The sequence below is a fragment of the Electrona antarctica genome (genome assembly GCF_951216825.1).
Source record: "Electrona antarctica genome assembly, chromosome: 1".
Classification (NCBI taxonomy): Eukaryota; Metazoa; Chordata; class Actinopteri; order Myctophiformes; family Myctophidae; genus Electrona; species Electrona antarctica.
Genome location: NC_136806.1, coordinates 20,732,036 through 20,746,569, shown reverse-complemented (window position 1 = coordinate 20,746,569; position 14,534 = coordinate 20,732,036). Strand labels below are relative to the sequence as shown.

The 14,534-nt window shown below is 43.9% G+C and overlaps 1 protein-coding gene across 4 annotated transcripts in view; it reads left to right on the top strand.

The window, feature by feature from the left end:
- The window catches only part of rnf130 (ring finger protein 130), a 61,150-nt gene that overhangs the window by 23,777 nt on the left and 22,839 nt on the right, over window positions 1-14,534 (top strand). For all 4 annotated transcript variants that reach the window (XM_079502956.1, XM_079502955.1, XM_079502958.1 and 1 more), the window contains exons 4-5: window positions 10,213-10,463; window positions 13,243-13,314. In XM_079502956.1, the coding sequence (XP_079359082.1) occupies window positions 10,213-10,463; window positions 13,243-13,314 (323 nt within the window). The remainder of the gene's footprint in view (window positions 1-10,212; window positions 10,464-13,242; window positions 13,315-14,534) is intronic.

The window sequence follows — 14,534 nt, the reverse complement described above, 5'->3', positions numbered from 1 at the left end:
AGATCGTTTTGATAAGTAACCTACAGGTGTTTATCGGTTGATAACATACAAAGCGGGTGAAAAGGACAGGGTGAAGCAGTAAGTGTTAATGAGATGCACAGAGAGGGGAGCTGGCTGCACAGCATTGTATTTGGCCAAGGCAGGAGTCAAGACACCCAGCCAATGAGAGCTCTGGAAAGGAGGAGGATGAACATGGAAGGTAGGAAGACGGGATGCAGGGGGGCGGACTGAGGAATTGTGAGTCATAACGTGTGGCAGTTGCTATCCGCGTGAGATCGATGAACTATTATAAATATAGAATATCCATGACTAATTAATAAGGTCATTTTCCTTCATGAGCAGAAGATGGTTCCCTGGAGCCCGGGCCATACAGTATTGATCTGCCTGAAAAGAAAATGTCATCCATTGCGAGACATATTCTGCAGTCTTTATCTTACGTTTGAGGCACAGAATAGCATGTATGCACGTGTGCATACGTGTCTGCATCATGCATCTACTGGCAGAAACGCAAGAATTTAACCGGGATGTAACGTGTGTGTGTGTGTGTGTGTGTGTGTGTGTGTGTGTGTGTGTGTGTGTGTGTGTGTGTGTGTGTGTGTGTGTGTGTGTGTGTGTGTGTGTGTGTGTGTGTGTGTGTGTGTGTGTGTGTGTGTGTGTGTGTGTGTGTGTGTGTGTGTTGGCATGTGGGAATATGTGTTTATTATTTTTTTATTTTTTACATTCCAGTTTTAAGACCGATGAGATGAAACACTTATCTACTTAAAAACTGTGCTGTCATCCATCAAAGCCAGCTTTCTTCAAGGACTTCTCCTCACCCCCCCCCCCCCCCCCCCCCCTACTGCCTTCTTTACAACAGGGTCATCTTACAAAGTCATTTAATCTACCATACTATATACTAGTATAAATCACTTCTAATTAAATGAAAACATCTGCCCACGCCATGGGATAATTTCACTTACCTCCAGTGCAGTCTTTTTTCTTTTTGTATGGGGCACGCCGCTATCCCCTCCAACGTCTGGCCCTCGGAAATTAGCCCATATGGCAGCCAACTAAGTCTATGGACTTTTGATGTTTGTTTAGAGTACTATACGTGACGTCATGTGGCAGCCTAGTCTATGGACTTTTAATGTTTGTTTAGAGTGAGATGTTTGTTTAAAGGAGTGAGGTGCCCCTCACTTCACACAAGTGTGATTTTTACTTTAAAGTTTAGACTTAAAAAATGCATTTCGTAAAGCTGTAATCCGTACGTTTTATGTCCTCTCCTGGCGGAGACTCGGAAGAGAGGTATTTGCAACACCCAGGTCTCCTGTGTGGGAGACCAAACATCTACCGACAAGAATAAATGCCCGCTTGGCCTGGGGAGATATTGTGCTTATGGGCTTCAGGCAGGGCTAATTGTCATTCGGTAGGTGTCCTACCGGCACCAGTGTTGCAATTTCCCAATGGAAGAGTAAGGAGGCCACCACCATGTGCTAGTTATATTGTATTATTTGGTACGAATACTACGAAGTACTTGATCATTTGTGCAAATCTTTGACATCAGTGCCCAACGGGCACCGCTGTGGAGGCTCCAACGAGCACTGCTCTAGTTGGAACTAGATAAAGTGCCCCTCGGGGCACAGGTCTCCACCAGGGCAGGTCAGGTTGTGGCCTCCTGGTGGCGCTATAATAGGCCAATGTGAAAAGGATGCCATTTCTTCTTACGCCTGGGATGGCAATTTGGATGATTTGAGGCATTTTGTTCCAAAGATGTGTTTTGCAAAAATCCACCTGTTGGTGGTGCTATAACAGGCCAATGTGAAAAGGGTGGGATATATTCCTCAGCCTAGTAGGAAAGTCCGTGAAAGATTTCACGTAAATTGCATGCTGCGTTCATGATTTGAGGCTTTTGGTTCAAAACGGACCAATCCTGCAAATTTTGAAAGCCAGTGTTAAGCCAATTAGGATGGAATATGAAATATCGGACAGATCCGGAGGAGTAATATCAAAAAAAATGTTTTTCAAAAGTCGGCCTCCTGATGGTGCTATAACAGGCCGTTCTGGAAAACTTGGGGCACAGGTTCATCGTTGGCATCCAGGGAGTGTTTGTGCAAAATGTTGCATCGACCGGGTTAATGGTGCCGGAGATTAGCTGGTAACAAACAGATGGACTGACGGACACAATCACACACACAAAACATACTCTCTCCCCATGCCTTCGGCCTGGTGGAGACAATAAAGTCAGTGAAATCATAGAGAGAAAGAAGGGTATATGGGTATACTGGGTCAGGGGATTCTACTAACATGAAGGTGTTCAAGGAATTGAACTATGTAAAAAGCTTTTGGATTTCAGCTTTATATCTTCATATCCATTGGATATAGTCTTACATCTGCTATGGGCATAACAAATATTCACCAAGCCACATCTGCTATGGGCATAAAAAATATTCACCAAGCCACAGAGTGTATTGTCGTACAGCGCATGCTTGATATCAGGGGTTGATCATCGTGCATCTGCTGCCAGTGCGTCAGCAATCCCTGCAGTCACGCGGCCTTCCATGCAGCGCTGCCCGTGTCTCCGTGCCATGTGGTGCCACACACAGGTGAAGGTCACCCCTCCGCCTAAACAGAAAGACAGATTTTAACAGAAAGGGAGCCAGACAGGTAAGTAAAGCCTGAGTTAAACGTACAGTAGTTGCACGCCAGTGTCACGCACCAGAAATAGCACATCTACAAGCTCTCAACGTGTCCTGCTGCGACCCGTTGTGAGCTTGTAGATCAGCTAGTGCCCGGCACAATGTGCAACCACGTATAACTCGGGCTTACAGGCAGCATCATTGACAGGGAGAAGGCAAACAATCTGACAGAGAGATATGCAGTCTGGTAGGAAGGTATGGAAGTATGAGTCCTGTTTATGACAACACCTCACCGTGTCTGATAGGACACATACATGGACATGGACACAAGACATGTTTATGTACTGTTATCTGTCACAGCCCTTCATGCAGATGTTTTAGTGAAATAAAACTCAAACGCAATTCAACAAAGAATCTCCAAGACCATTATTACTATATTATACTACACTACTACAATATGTTATATGCCATGGACTGGTACTGTACAGGTATGTGTCCTTGTTGGATATGAACAAAAGCCAGGCTATCAAAAGCTAACATGCATGTCTCCTCTCCTCTCTCTCTCTCTCTCTCTCTCTCACACACACACACACACACACACACACACACACACACACACACACACACACACACACACACACACACACACACACACACACACTCCCATATGTCTTCCATGCTCCATGGCAGAGTTAATAAGTCAGCCTGCGTCACACCTGCTTGCCTCCCTGAGCCAACGGTTCACGTGTGTCTCCTGTCTGTTGGCAGCGAGTGTCTGTCCCTGGCTCCCATAAAGCTAATGATTAATGCTAGTTGGCTGCAGCCTTGGCCTGTTGCTTTGACTGACTGATCTGACATTGATCTTGGGGCAATAGAGTGACTCATAAAAACAACTGCTTGTGTTTGTGTGTTTGTGTGTGTGACTGTGTGTGTGTGTGTGTGTGTGTGTGTGTGTGCGCGTGCATGTGCGCGCTTGTCTCTGTCTGTCGGCCTCGGTATGTATGCGTATGCGGGCGGCGGTGGCTCAGGGGTAGAGTGGCTGGATGGTAACCGCAAGGTTGCCAGTTCGAACCCGGGCTCGCCCAGAGCCAGTGTCGAAGTGTCCTTGAGCAAGAAACTGAACCCCTAATTGCTCCTGATGTGCTGGTTGGTGCCTTGCATGGTTTCCGCCGCCATCGGTGTGTGTGTGTGAATGGGTGAATCGATGCACAATCTATGTAAAGCGCCTTGGATAAAGGCGCTATATAAATGCACCATTTACCATTTATGCAGGTATACACAGTGTGTGTGTGTGTGTGTGTGTGTGTGTGTGTGTGTGTGTGTGTGTGAGACGTGTGTGTGTACAGTAGGTATTGCTGTGGGCATGTGTCACTGACAAATAGCAAAATATATACTTTTTCTGCTATAATGTCATGTAATAATCCCAGAATTTAACAAGAAAGGCATATGAAAGAGCACAGCTCTGTCATGATGTGTACAGCAGCTCATGCACACATTGTAGCTTTTCTTTAAGGATATGATCAAATGAAAGTAGTGGTTATTATTTTTTATATCTATAGATATTGGCATTGTAGAAGTCTCACTTTTTTCCTGATGTTTCTCAGTGGACTGATCTTGTACCTCACCTCCATTCCTGTAAGCGTAATAGTTGGCACTAAAAGGAGTGGTCTGATTGTCTTATTCATAACAGAGAGGAGAGTGTTTTGAGAGCTTACAAATCTGGTTCTGTTACTTAAGATTGCTGCATAAGTACAGCAAAGTTGGACCCCTTGTCGCCTTGCCGAAATGGATGTTCTCAGAGCACAAAATTGTTTTTTACTCAATGCAGCTCCTGCCATTTCTGGTGACAGACACATAGTGGACGAAGTGTGTACTATCTCTCTCCATGAATTAATTGCCATCTGGCTGTGTTTGCAGTCTCTCATAGAGGGATTATAGAGGTTTGTACCTTCTAAACTCATCTGACAACCTTCATTCAAAACCGTCCATGGTACTTAACTTTGCTGGCAGATTGCAGCAATGAAAAGCCATATAAATCACAAGCAGATTGAATGTCAACCACATGCCTCTGCTGTGATGTTCAGAAAATCTGGGAGGCTCAGAACTGCTGAAACAAACTTTCAGCAGGCAATCCTTTCTTTGTTTCCTTCTTATCTCGCCACAATGTATCCGCATGAAGTATACTGCAGCCTTTCAAGAACAGAATGGTCATGCATGCTGAACAATATGCAGGGGAAATGCATGAAGGGTGACATGACATCTACTGTATTCTGGCCTCAATTCTAAACATGTTGTGGCTTCCTTTCCGAAAGGGTTTGTGTACCTTGTGGCGCTATCAAAGGCCTTCAGATATATGTTGGCTTTGTTCACTCCTTTGGTCTACACTAGAAAACCACTGCTGTAAGTACAGAAAACCACTACTGTAAGTATATAATCCATTACTGTAAGTAAGTACTTACTACTGTACTGTAGTGTGTAAGTATTTGGCTGAGGCTGACGACTAGCTCTGCAGGCAGTGGGTAGTTGAGTCATGACTGAATGTTTGCGGCATTTTGTGAATGTTTGAGAGACATTTGTGTGGATATGACGAGGTTGTTAACTGCTATCATTTGAATTCTCAAGGAGTTGTCGTCCTCCCTCTGTTGTCGTCATCCACTCTCATTCACGTGGCCCCAGCTGGCAAATGCGCTGAGTCAGCCCTGCACTGAGGGCTGAAGGACTGAAGGGCAACTCATGTTGGGCTTCCCAAGGGATGCTGGGCAATAATCCCATCGCTTAATGTACACTCGACCAAGGTGATGCATTTTCAACAGAATAAGGGTAATGCATCATCTTCATCAAGCCTTACACAGCTTCTTCTGGATGCTAGGTCTGTTGCTTATTTGTTCTACATTGTAGCATGTCCTTCAATTAGCACTCCAATTCCTTGATCCTGTTGGGGTTTGACACATCTTTCTTGTACATACTCTGACAAGAGCATGTGCTAAATGGATACATTGGGAATGAAAAAATTAATTAAGTGAAATTTTGCAAGGTGTTTTTGTTGCTTTTCTTTACCTGTTTTTCTCCTAAATTTAGTTATGCCAATCATTTCCTCCCCACACACATTTCTGTGTCGTCACTGCTGTTGTATCCTACTGACTTGCCTGCCAGTGAGGAGCCCCCACTGGGAGGATGTAGAGCCTGTAGAGTCCTACTCCTTCCACCCAACACTCCTTTCTGACGGGTGCCCATAGGATTACGCGCATTGACATCAACCTCCCCGGCCGCCCGGCTTCCCTCCCCAGGAACACGGGCCAATTGAGTATAGACCCTCGACAAAGCCGGATGTACCACGGTGGAGTTGTGGAAGTCCCTTTATAATTTCTTAATAACTGTAGCCTTTATTAGAAGAAAGGTGTCATCTTATTGGCCTTGAGTGCTGTTATCGTTAATGTTTTAATGATGCAATATAACTTCAGACACACAGTGGTAGATTGGAGATTAATTAGTCAGTCTGACTGACTAATTAATCTCTAGTATCTGTGACGCAGGAGAATGAGCAAGATGGCTGCACCTTGGCAGAGAGAGGAGAAACACAGAAAGACAATGGCCCTCATTTATCAACCAAGCTTTTGACAGAAAAGAAACAGAAAAGTTGGCATATGGTCATTTCCACGCAGTGCTTGCCATTCACCTACGTATACGTTTTAAAGTTGTTGATGGCTAGAAGTGACCACATTCTTCTCTCTTGCTTTATTGCAATCTTTGGTTGGTTTGATTGGGATATCTTATATATCTCCACATCTGAGTCTGAGGCAATATCCTATTAAATAAATCAATAGTCCACACGTGTAGAACTCAAATCTCGACCATCATGAGCAATCTTAGTTCACCTGATGCTCCCTCTGGATCTTGTTCGAGGCTTTCTCCTTTGCCAGAAATCCTGGGAATGAGGTTTGCTGTGTAATTTGGGGAAGTTTATGAACACTGCATCATCAATCAAAAATGGGTTCATAAAACCCCATTTAAAAAATACTTTGGGCATGAAAGTAAAATTCAAACTTCAAACTGAGTATGTTCCACCAGTGTGGGCCAGGACTGCTATTGTTATATGAAGGCTCTTATCAAGTACAATTTGGTGTCTGTACAGTGCAGTACACAGCGTGGCAAACCTGAACTGTATTATTTGGCATGTTGTGCAGCTGCTTTGGGAGTGACTGAAACGAATGACACAAAGGATGGGCAAAGGACCATCCTTTGTGTCATTTGTGATCATTTTGTCAGCTCACCATCAGAACCATAGCAGGAACAAGTACTGTAGCCCAGAGTCTATTCTGTTGCTGACACAAAGGCTTACGCTACGCAGAGACAGAAAATATAGTACCTGGCTCGGTGGCTCCCTAGGTCAGGAATGCTGGCACTCTCGGGTGGATATGGTATTTAATTCGACATATACTAGATGTATGTAACAAATTGTGTACATTATAGATATCTACATTTTCATACTGTACATATAGAGGGAGAAAAGCAGCCCATGCTAAAGTGGTTTGAGGGTCAGTGATGTGTTACTGCAGTAATATGAGACACAGGAAGCAGAAACCAGCCAGTTGACCTTTCTCCCTGCCTCTCCCTCCTCCACCTCAAGTAAGGGCCTGCCCTACCACTATCACTACCCTGTGTGAAACGTTGCATGCACACTGAGTGTGCACACTGAGTGTCCAAGGAAGATCTGCCACCCCAAATATTTCAAATCAGCCTCATGGTGGCGTTATAACAGGTTGAAAGCGCAACACAGCCCTAGGTACGCAACCCGACCGGGACTTCATTAATCTGTTCACTCAAATCACATTAATACATGATGCCTGTACGTATTCATTGTACATGTATTGTGTTTATACCCACACAAAATGATTACAGTTATGGATCTAAAAATAGGAAGTATGTATTTTGCTGTAAGCTACCTGTATGTCTTGAGTCTTGACATTGGATTACATGATGCTTCTCCTTCCAAGGTTCTCTGGGTCACAGCAGCAGAGAAACTTGAATTATTGTACAGTGGCGTTGGTGCATTTCCTGTTGAGACAGGCAGCTTGGAGCATGCTGAATTGCTGATAGATGTCAGACATTCTCAGTATGGCTCCCCCATTAGAATATAGCCCCAGGTGGAGCACAGTGTTCATGTTGACTCTCCCCCATTAGAATATAGCCCCAGGTGGAGCACAGTGTTCATGTTGACTGAACTCCCCCATTAGAATATAGCCCCAGGTGGAGCACAGTGTTCATGTTGACTGAACAGAAACATTAGAATATAGCCCCAGGTGGAGCACAGTGTTATCCCCCATTAGAATATAGCCCCAGGTGGAGCACAGTGTTCATGTTGACTGAACAGCTCCCCCATTAGAATATAGCCCCAGGTGGAGCACAGTGTTCATGTTGACTGAACAGCTCCCCCATTAGAATATAGCCCCAGGTGGAGCACAGTGTTCATGTTGACTGAACATCCCCCATTAGAATATAGCCCCAGGTGGAGCACAGTGTTCATGTTGACTGAACATCCCCCATTAGAATATAGCCCCAGGTGGAGCACAGTGTTCATGTTGACTGAACATCCCCCATTAGAATATAGCCCCAGGTGGAGCACAGTGTTCATGTTGACTGAACATCCCCCATTAGAATATAGCCCCAGGTGGAGCACAGTGTTCATGTTGACTGAACAGAAACATTAGAATATAGCCCCAGGTGGAGCACAGTGTTCATGTTGACTGAACAGAAACATTATCTTGAGTTCAGAATTCATTATCACAAAATTAATAGAATCTTGTGTGTCAGTCAGTGTTGTCATTTGTTAACCAGAGACTAAAGATACCTACCATACCTTAAATTAGTATCGTTTTTATTTATTTTCCATAAAGGTGCAACTCCTTGCAACCAAACGGTGCCAGCCCGCCGCATTTGCAAACTACGCGACCGCCTAGGGCCCTGGCCCTGTCCTCAAACATCTTGAGTTTTGGCCATTATCGCCCGTTTGTCTTTAACTAGTCCTTACCCGTTCTAATATATGACCACCATATTAGGTACAGTGTGGTTAATGAGATGTAATAGATGACGTTATTGTTTGGGAGGGAATTGTTAATGGATGAGCTTGGGAAGGGCACAAAGTTAATATTATAAGTGGTCTGCGGAGCATTCCCTGGGGGGCGTCTGTGTATTCCTGGGACCATAAATATGTCTCTGTGTGGCTGAGACACGCACACACGGCACACGGCCCAGAGTTGGTTTTGACATGGTAGCAGCGCCCTGGATGGTGTGTGTACAGTACAGACAACACTGGCATGTGTTGGCGGGTATTTACGCAACCCTATAGGGATTTTGAATGACGCGTGCCGCGACCCGTCGTGAGACAGATAATCGAGGGAGGCAATGTTTTTTTTGTTTTTCATCACATGCGGTGCAGTAGGCTATTGTTACATTGTCCTTGGCTTTGACTACCATCTGTAACGCCCCACGCACGCCCCACCACAATGCCTGTGCTGTTTCACCTGCGTTTGGTTTGAAGTGATATCGAGTTACGTGCAAACACTGCAAAGTTGTCGCTATGATATCGGGGAGGAAGCGAGAGTGAATCCATTTGACTTCAGTGTGGCTAAAGCCAGGCTAGAGGCTTGGGGACTGAAGGTGCATGCGTTCAAAGAGGAAGATATATAATATGTTTCCAGTTGCTTCAGTCGCTTCACTATGGTGACTTGCATTGGAAATAAAACGTCTGGGTTTCCGAGGCTAGCATTGGTGTGACATGTCACAAACTGTTTTGTTGCAAGGAGTTGCGACTAGTTGCATTGGTGTGGTTTGGGCCTTAGATAGACAGAAGACAGCTTTTTCTGTCAATGGCCCAAGTTTGTGGAATGAACTTCCAAACTTCACCGTGATTGCTCCTGCTTCAATTGATTTATTTTATTGACTGGTTGTTCTGCATTAAAGTTCCTTTGTAATTTATCCTGATTTATAATGTTGTGTTTGATGTATTGTTTTTGACTGTATTTGTGTATTGTAACCTCGGTTACATTGAAAATGAGGGCTTGCCCTCAACTGTATTTCCGAGTATAAATAAAGGTGATGATGATAGATAGATACAGTAGATGGCCCATGATCTAATTTAGAAGAGGAATGTGTACAGTACTCAGGCCACTGGTCCCTGACACCTTTGCGGAAGTGAAATTGTTTGATGGGTTTATATACTGTAGTCATTCATAATGTGCTACAGAGAATTATCACTCTGCTCCAATTCAACCCTTTAATATTTAGCGGCCATAGCTGAGTGGGCAGAGAGCACGTCTAGTAATCTGAAGGTCACCGGTTCGCCTCCCAGCTCACCCATGTCTATGTGTCCAAGTGTCCCTGAGCCATCATAACCATCTGGGAAGCCCTAAACTGGGTAAAACCACATTTTGAATTTCCTCTGCAGGATTTACAAAGGACTCCCCTTAAGTTCAAATAAATGCCACGTCACAAATGCCATTCATTTTCCTCCAGCTGAGAAATAATTTCAGAAGACTCATAGATATCATGGAAATTGTACTCCACTACATCTCAGCAGCAAATATCTCTCTCCTTCCAGGTACTGGCAACACCGTGGCTGTGATGATAACGGAAACGTACGGGAAGGAGATCCTGGCCCACCTGGACCACAACCTCACAGTGCTGGTCAACGTGGTGGTGGGTCAACGAGGGCCCACCAAGAACAACAACCGAGGCTCGCTGGTCTTCGTGTCCATCTCCTTCATCGTCCTGATGATCATCTCGTCAGCCTGGCTCATCTTCTACTTCATCCAGAAGATCCGCTACACCAGTGCACGTGACCGCAGCCAGGTACCAATGCAAACACATAGAACCAGGGAAAATATTGTTAACTCATTAACAGTTTGGGTGGCGGGGAATTGTTCAGAATAAAGGCGCTAAAGCAGAGTGCCAAACAGATGAGGGAGATTGTACTCTGAAAACCCCCGCCTTTCATTTCCCCCCAAAACCGGGAGGTGAAATCTTCCTTTACTACATCGCCGTCGTAAAACTGATCTTTCTTTAGAAGCGTTAATATTCTAAGCGAGATGCATGATGAAGTCAGACATTAGGACAAGAAAATCGCCGTTATGATCAATTTTCACAGAAGCAGTGTAGATTCAGAGTAAATAAGGACGGGCTGAGCAAGGCGTTGCCTAGCAACGGCCGCTGTCACAAAATAGATTTTAGCGATCCTGTTTTATATCGATAAAAAAGACCTTAAGACGTGTCCACACGTTCCCAGGCACCAGGCGGTTTTATTTGATAGGACGTGTGTGGACGTCCTAATGTCCTAGTGACAAACTATAAGCTTGTAGATGAGCTAACTTAAATATTTTGCCTCTGGAGGTTCCTGGAACAACATGATTTGAGATGGGGGTCGGTGGCCAAATACATAATTGTGGGGGTCCTTGACATGAAATTTGAACACCACTGATATAGCAACATAAGGCTTTCTTTCAGTTAGGATTTAGAAGACATTTGTAGAATTTGCCTCAGGTTCTAATGGGTTAACCCATTTTGGCCTGACGTCGAAAAAACAAACAAACATGCGCTCTGAAAGAATATATATTCAAAGATTTGTGCCGCATTTTTACGATTTTTCAAAAATAGCTTTTTCAATAGCTAAAGTATAACATAATGCTTAGTTAAAACACCAAAAGGGGTTCCCGCCCAGAATGGGTTAATGTAGCAGGTACTGTAACACCAGGGTGTTTGGTTTTGGTTTTATCTAGTACTAGGAACGATGTAAATTGACGCCCGGGTCATCTGCAACACACGGCAAGTACCAAGTAGATTGGTTGGACGGTGCCAGAGTTATGCCTGGAACAAACAGACACAGGTTTCATGAATTTATAGATAGACAATGCCACCATGCTAACCTAGCCATATGCATGTAAACATAGTATGAAGTGAATAGAGGCATTAACGAGACAAAAACTATGGAATAATATGCCCGATATAATATTTTATAGCATTGTTCCATATTGTTTACAGCTGGCGTTCTTATGTCTGCGAGACGTGGGCATGCTTCATATCCATGTAAGACAATATAGGTGGTCTTCCATGTTCACCAGTCTCTGCTAAGCTGCTTTCCAAACAGATCTACTATGCAGGCAATGGTTCAATTAGTCGCTTTTTTTCCATGATGACTCATGACGGTGCCCAAAAATGCCTTATTTAGCTTCAAAACACAGACAATGGAAGTCAATGATATTATAATAATGTGTTTGTATACAGCCAATGGATACCACACTAGCTAAGGCAACCAGACAGGTTAATATAACCAACTAACAATCTATCACAATCTCATAACAGGTTACACAGCGAGCCTATACTAAAGTACACAAGCGCCTCAACAGCATGTGGAATTGCTGCACACACAGTATATGGGTTGCAAGAACTTGCAGCATCAATAACCTACTGTCCTTGACTTGTGGTCAAGGATTGGCAGATTTAATTCAGTGGGATTTGTGCTGAATGCTGATGTAATGGTACAAGTGGTGGGACTCGTGTATTGATTCATTATGCCTGTCTGACTTTAGAAGGTGTCCTTACACTCCTTACAAGGTGGTACCTTACAATTCCTCTGAATGCAGTTACAATATAATGTCCTGCACAGAGTTGCAATGACTCATACAAGGTGCTCAAGTCATAGAGGTTAGGTCGCATCTTGCGCTGCGTTCACACTGGCAGATGCAAAAGATTCAAAGAGCTACACAGTGTATTTGTAGCTGAAGTTGAAACTAGCTCAACTTTTTTGTAGCTTTGTTGCTTTTGCAGCAAACGGCCGATGTATCTTTGTATGTTCATGTCGCTGGCGTCCATTGAAAATTAATGGTAGACTGTATCTTTGTATCTGCCCGTGTGAACCACCTGACACATACGTGTTATTTTAAGAATAGCTCAAAGCTACACTACCAGCAGCGAAGTGAAATATTAGTTAGTGAATGTCATGTAAGTACAGTACAGGAAATGACATGTCATAAATCACACAAAGTCGCTGCGTGTACATTCAAGGTCCAGTTATCAGTCTGGTTTGTCAGATAATGGCACCTGCAAAAACAACAGCAACTAACAATAATGATTTCCTGAAACAACTAATGCCTCAGTGCTATGCAGCAACTGCATCAGCATGTACGTAGATTTGACTGAAACGTGCAGAACGTGGCTTATTATTAATATAATTAATTTGACTAATCACCTGCAGAGTCAACAAACACCACGGCAAGTGGTGAAGTAAATAGAGTGCAAAGAAAAGCTAGGAGTGTAGGAGTGTAGATCCGCGCCAGGTCGGATTGCCCACCCAGGCCTGTTTCAGTCGTGGGGTGCAGTCGTCAGGACACAAGGACGCGCAGTACTCGCACAGGACGCATACAGTGTGCACGTGCCGGTAGTTTACGTAGACAAGACAAGAACCGAAGGTTTCTTTGTACCAAGTGAAATTTCTGTGTTTCTCTTGCTTATTCAGACCTTGGTGGTTTGCTCTTCACACTCACCTACCGTCTCTGTCCGCACCTATCTCTCTCTCTCCTTTATCTCTCACTTTCTCTCATTGTCTCTTTCTCTCCCATCTCTCTCCCTGCTTTAGCGCCGGCTTGGTGATGCAGCTAAGAAAGCCATCGGAAAGTTAACAACGAGGACAGTGAAGAAAGGGGATAAGGTAAAGAGGAAAAAAGGATACATAACTCTTTATTTTACCTTTCTAACGATGTCAATCACACTCATTGACATTCAGGCCTTTATCATGTAGACATAATTATTCGGAAAGTGTTTTTTTGTTGTGTGTTTATTTCTTTAATATAAAAAACGTAGCCATCGTTCTACTTTGGCCTTCATGATCACCAATAGTACATTTAAGGTCAAACTCAGGAGAAATTAGATGACGTACTGATATTCTGTTTGATGCAGGAAGTATACTTTCTGTCTGTTGCCTTTGGATTTTCAGTCGCAAAAAACAAAACAACAGGCCCTATTTTCGTTCGTGCCTTACCCCTTATCCCCAAACATTTTAAAATTGTTCAACTAGCCGATCTACATCGACACATTGTAACTTAAGCTTGTATTTCGTCTATTTTAACTATTCAAAAATAGTAAAAAAGGCAAAGACGTTTAGGCATAAGGGGTAAGGCACGGCTGACAATAGGGCCCAACTTCTCTTTTAGAGAAGTTGTAAACATGATAAAACTTTAGTCAACCTTTGCACATACAATGTAAACAAGGACATCTAACACAATACCACTTTAACAGTATTATCGGATTATGCCATATTTACTTCAAAGTCTAAATATTAGCTTGTCTTGCTCTCTACCACCAAAGGCTGCCAGGTGCTGCACCCAACGTACGTTTAAGCTACGTGAGAAATCTCTATCCCCCTCCGTTTTGTCCACTCCCCGCGCATCTTACGATTCTGTATGTGCCTTAACAGTGTACCTGAAAGCGACTCCCTGTAATTTACTGTCCCTATACTGTACCTCGACTGAACTTGGCAAACGAGCCTTCATGTGCACTGACCCTGCAACTTGGAATCACTTGCAGACTGATCTGAAGCTTAAGGACTTGATCAAGCTTATTATAGGTCTTTTGAAAGTTTACTGTCTGACTCTATTCTGATGGCACACTCTACTAGCCTGGCTAATAAGCCAGACCGAATCAGCCGTTGGCAAAAAAAAATTGCCTGCCGGCGGATTACGGTCTGGAGAGGCTCAATTGTATGCCCATTTCCTACACCAGAGAACTGGTGTGGCCAATCGGGACACGGTATGCAATATGGGCGGGCTTTGGTACAGTGACGTTCAATGCTTGAGACCTTTGACTGACAGTAGCTCTGACCAATTGCGTCAAAGAGAACATGTTTGAACCCGCCCCCCGGGAAACAAGATC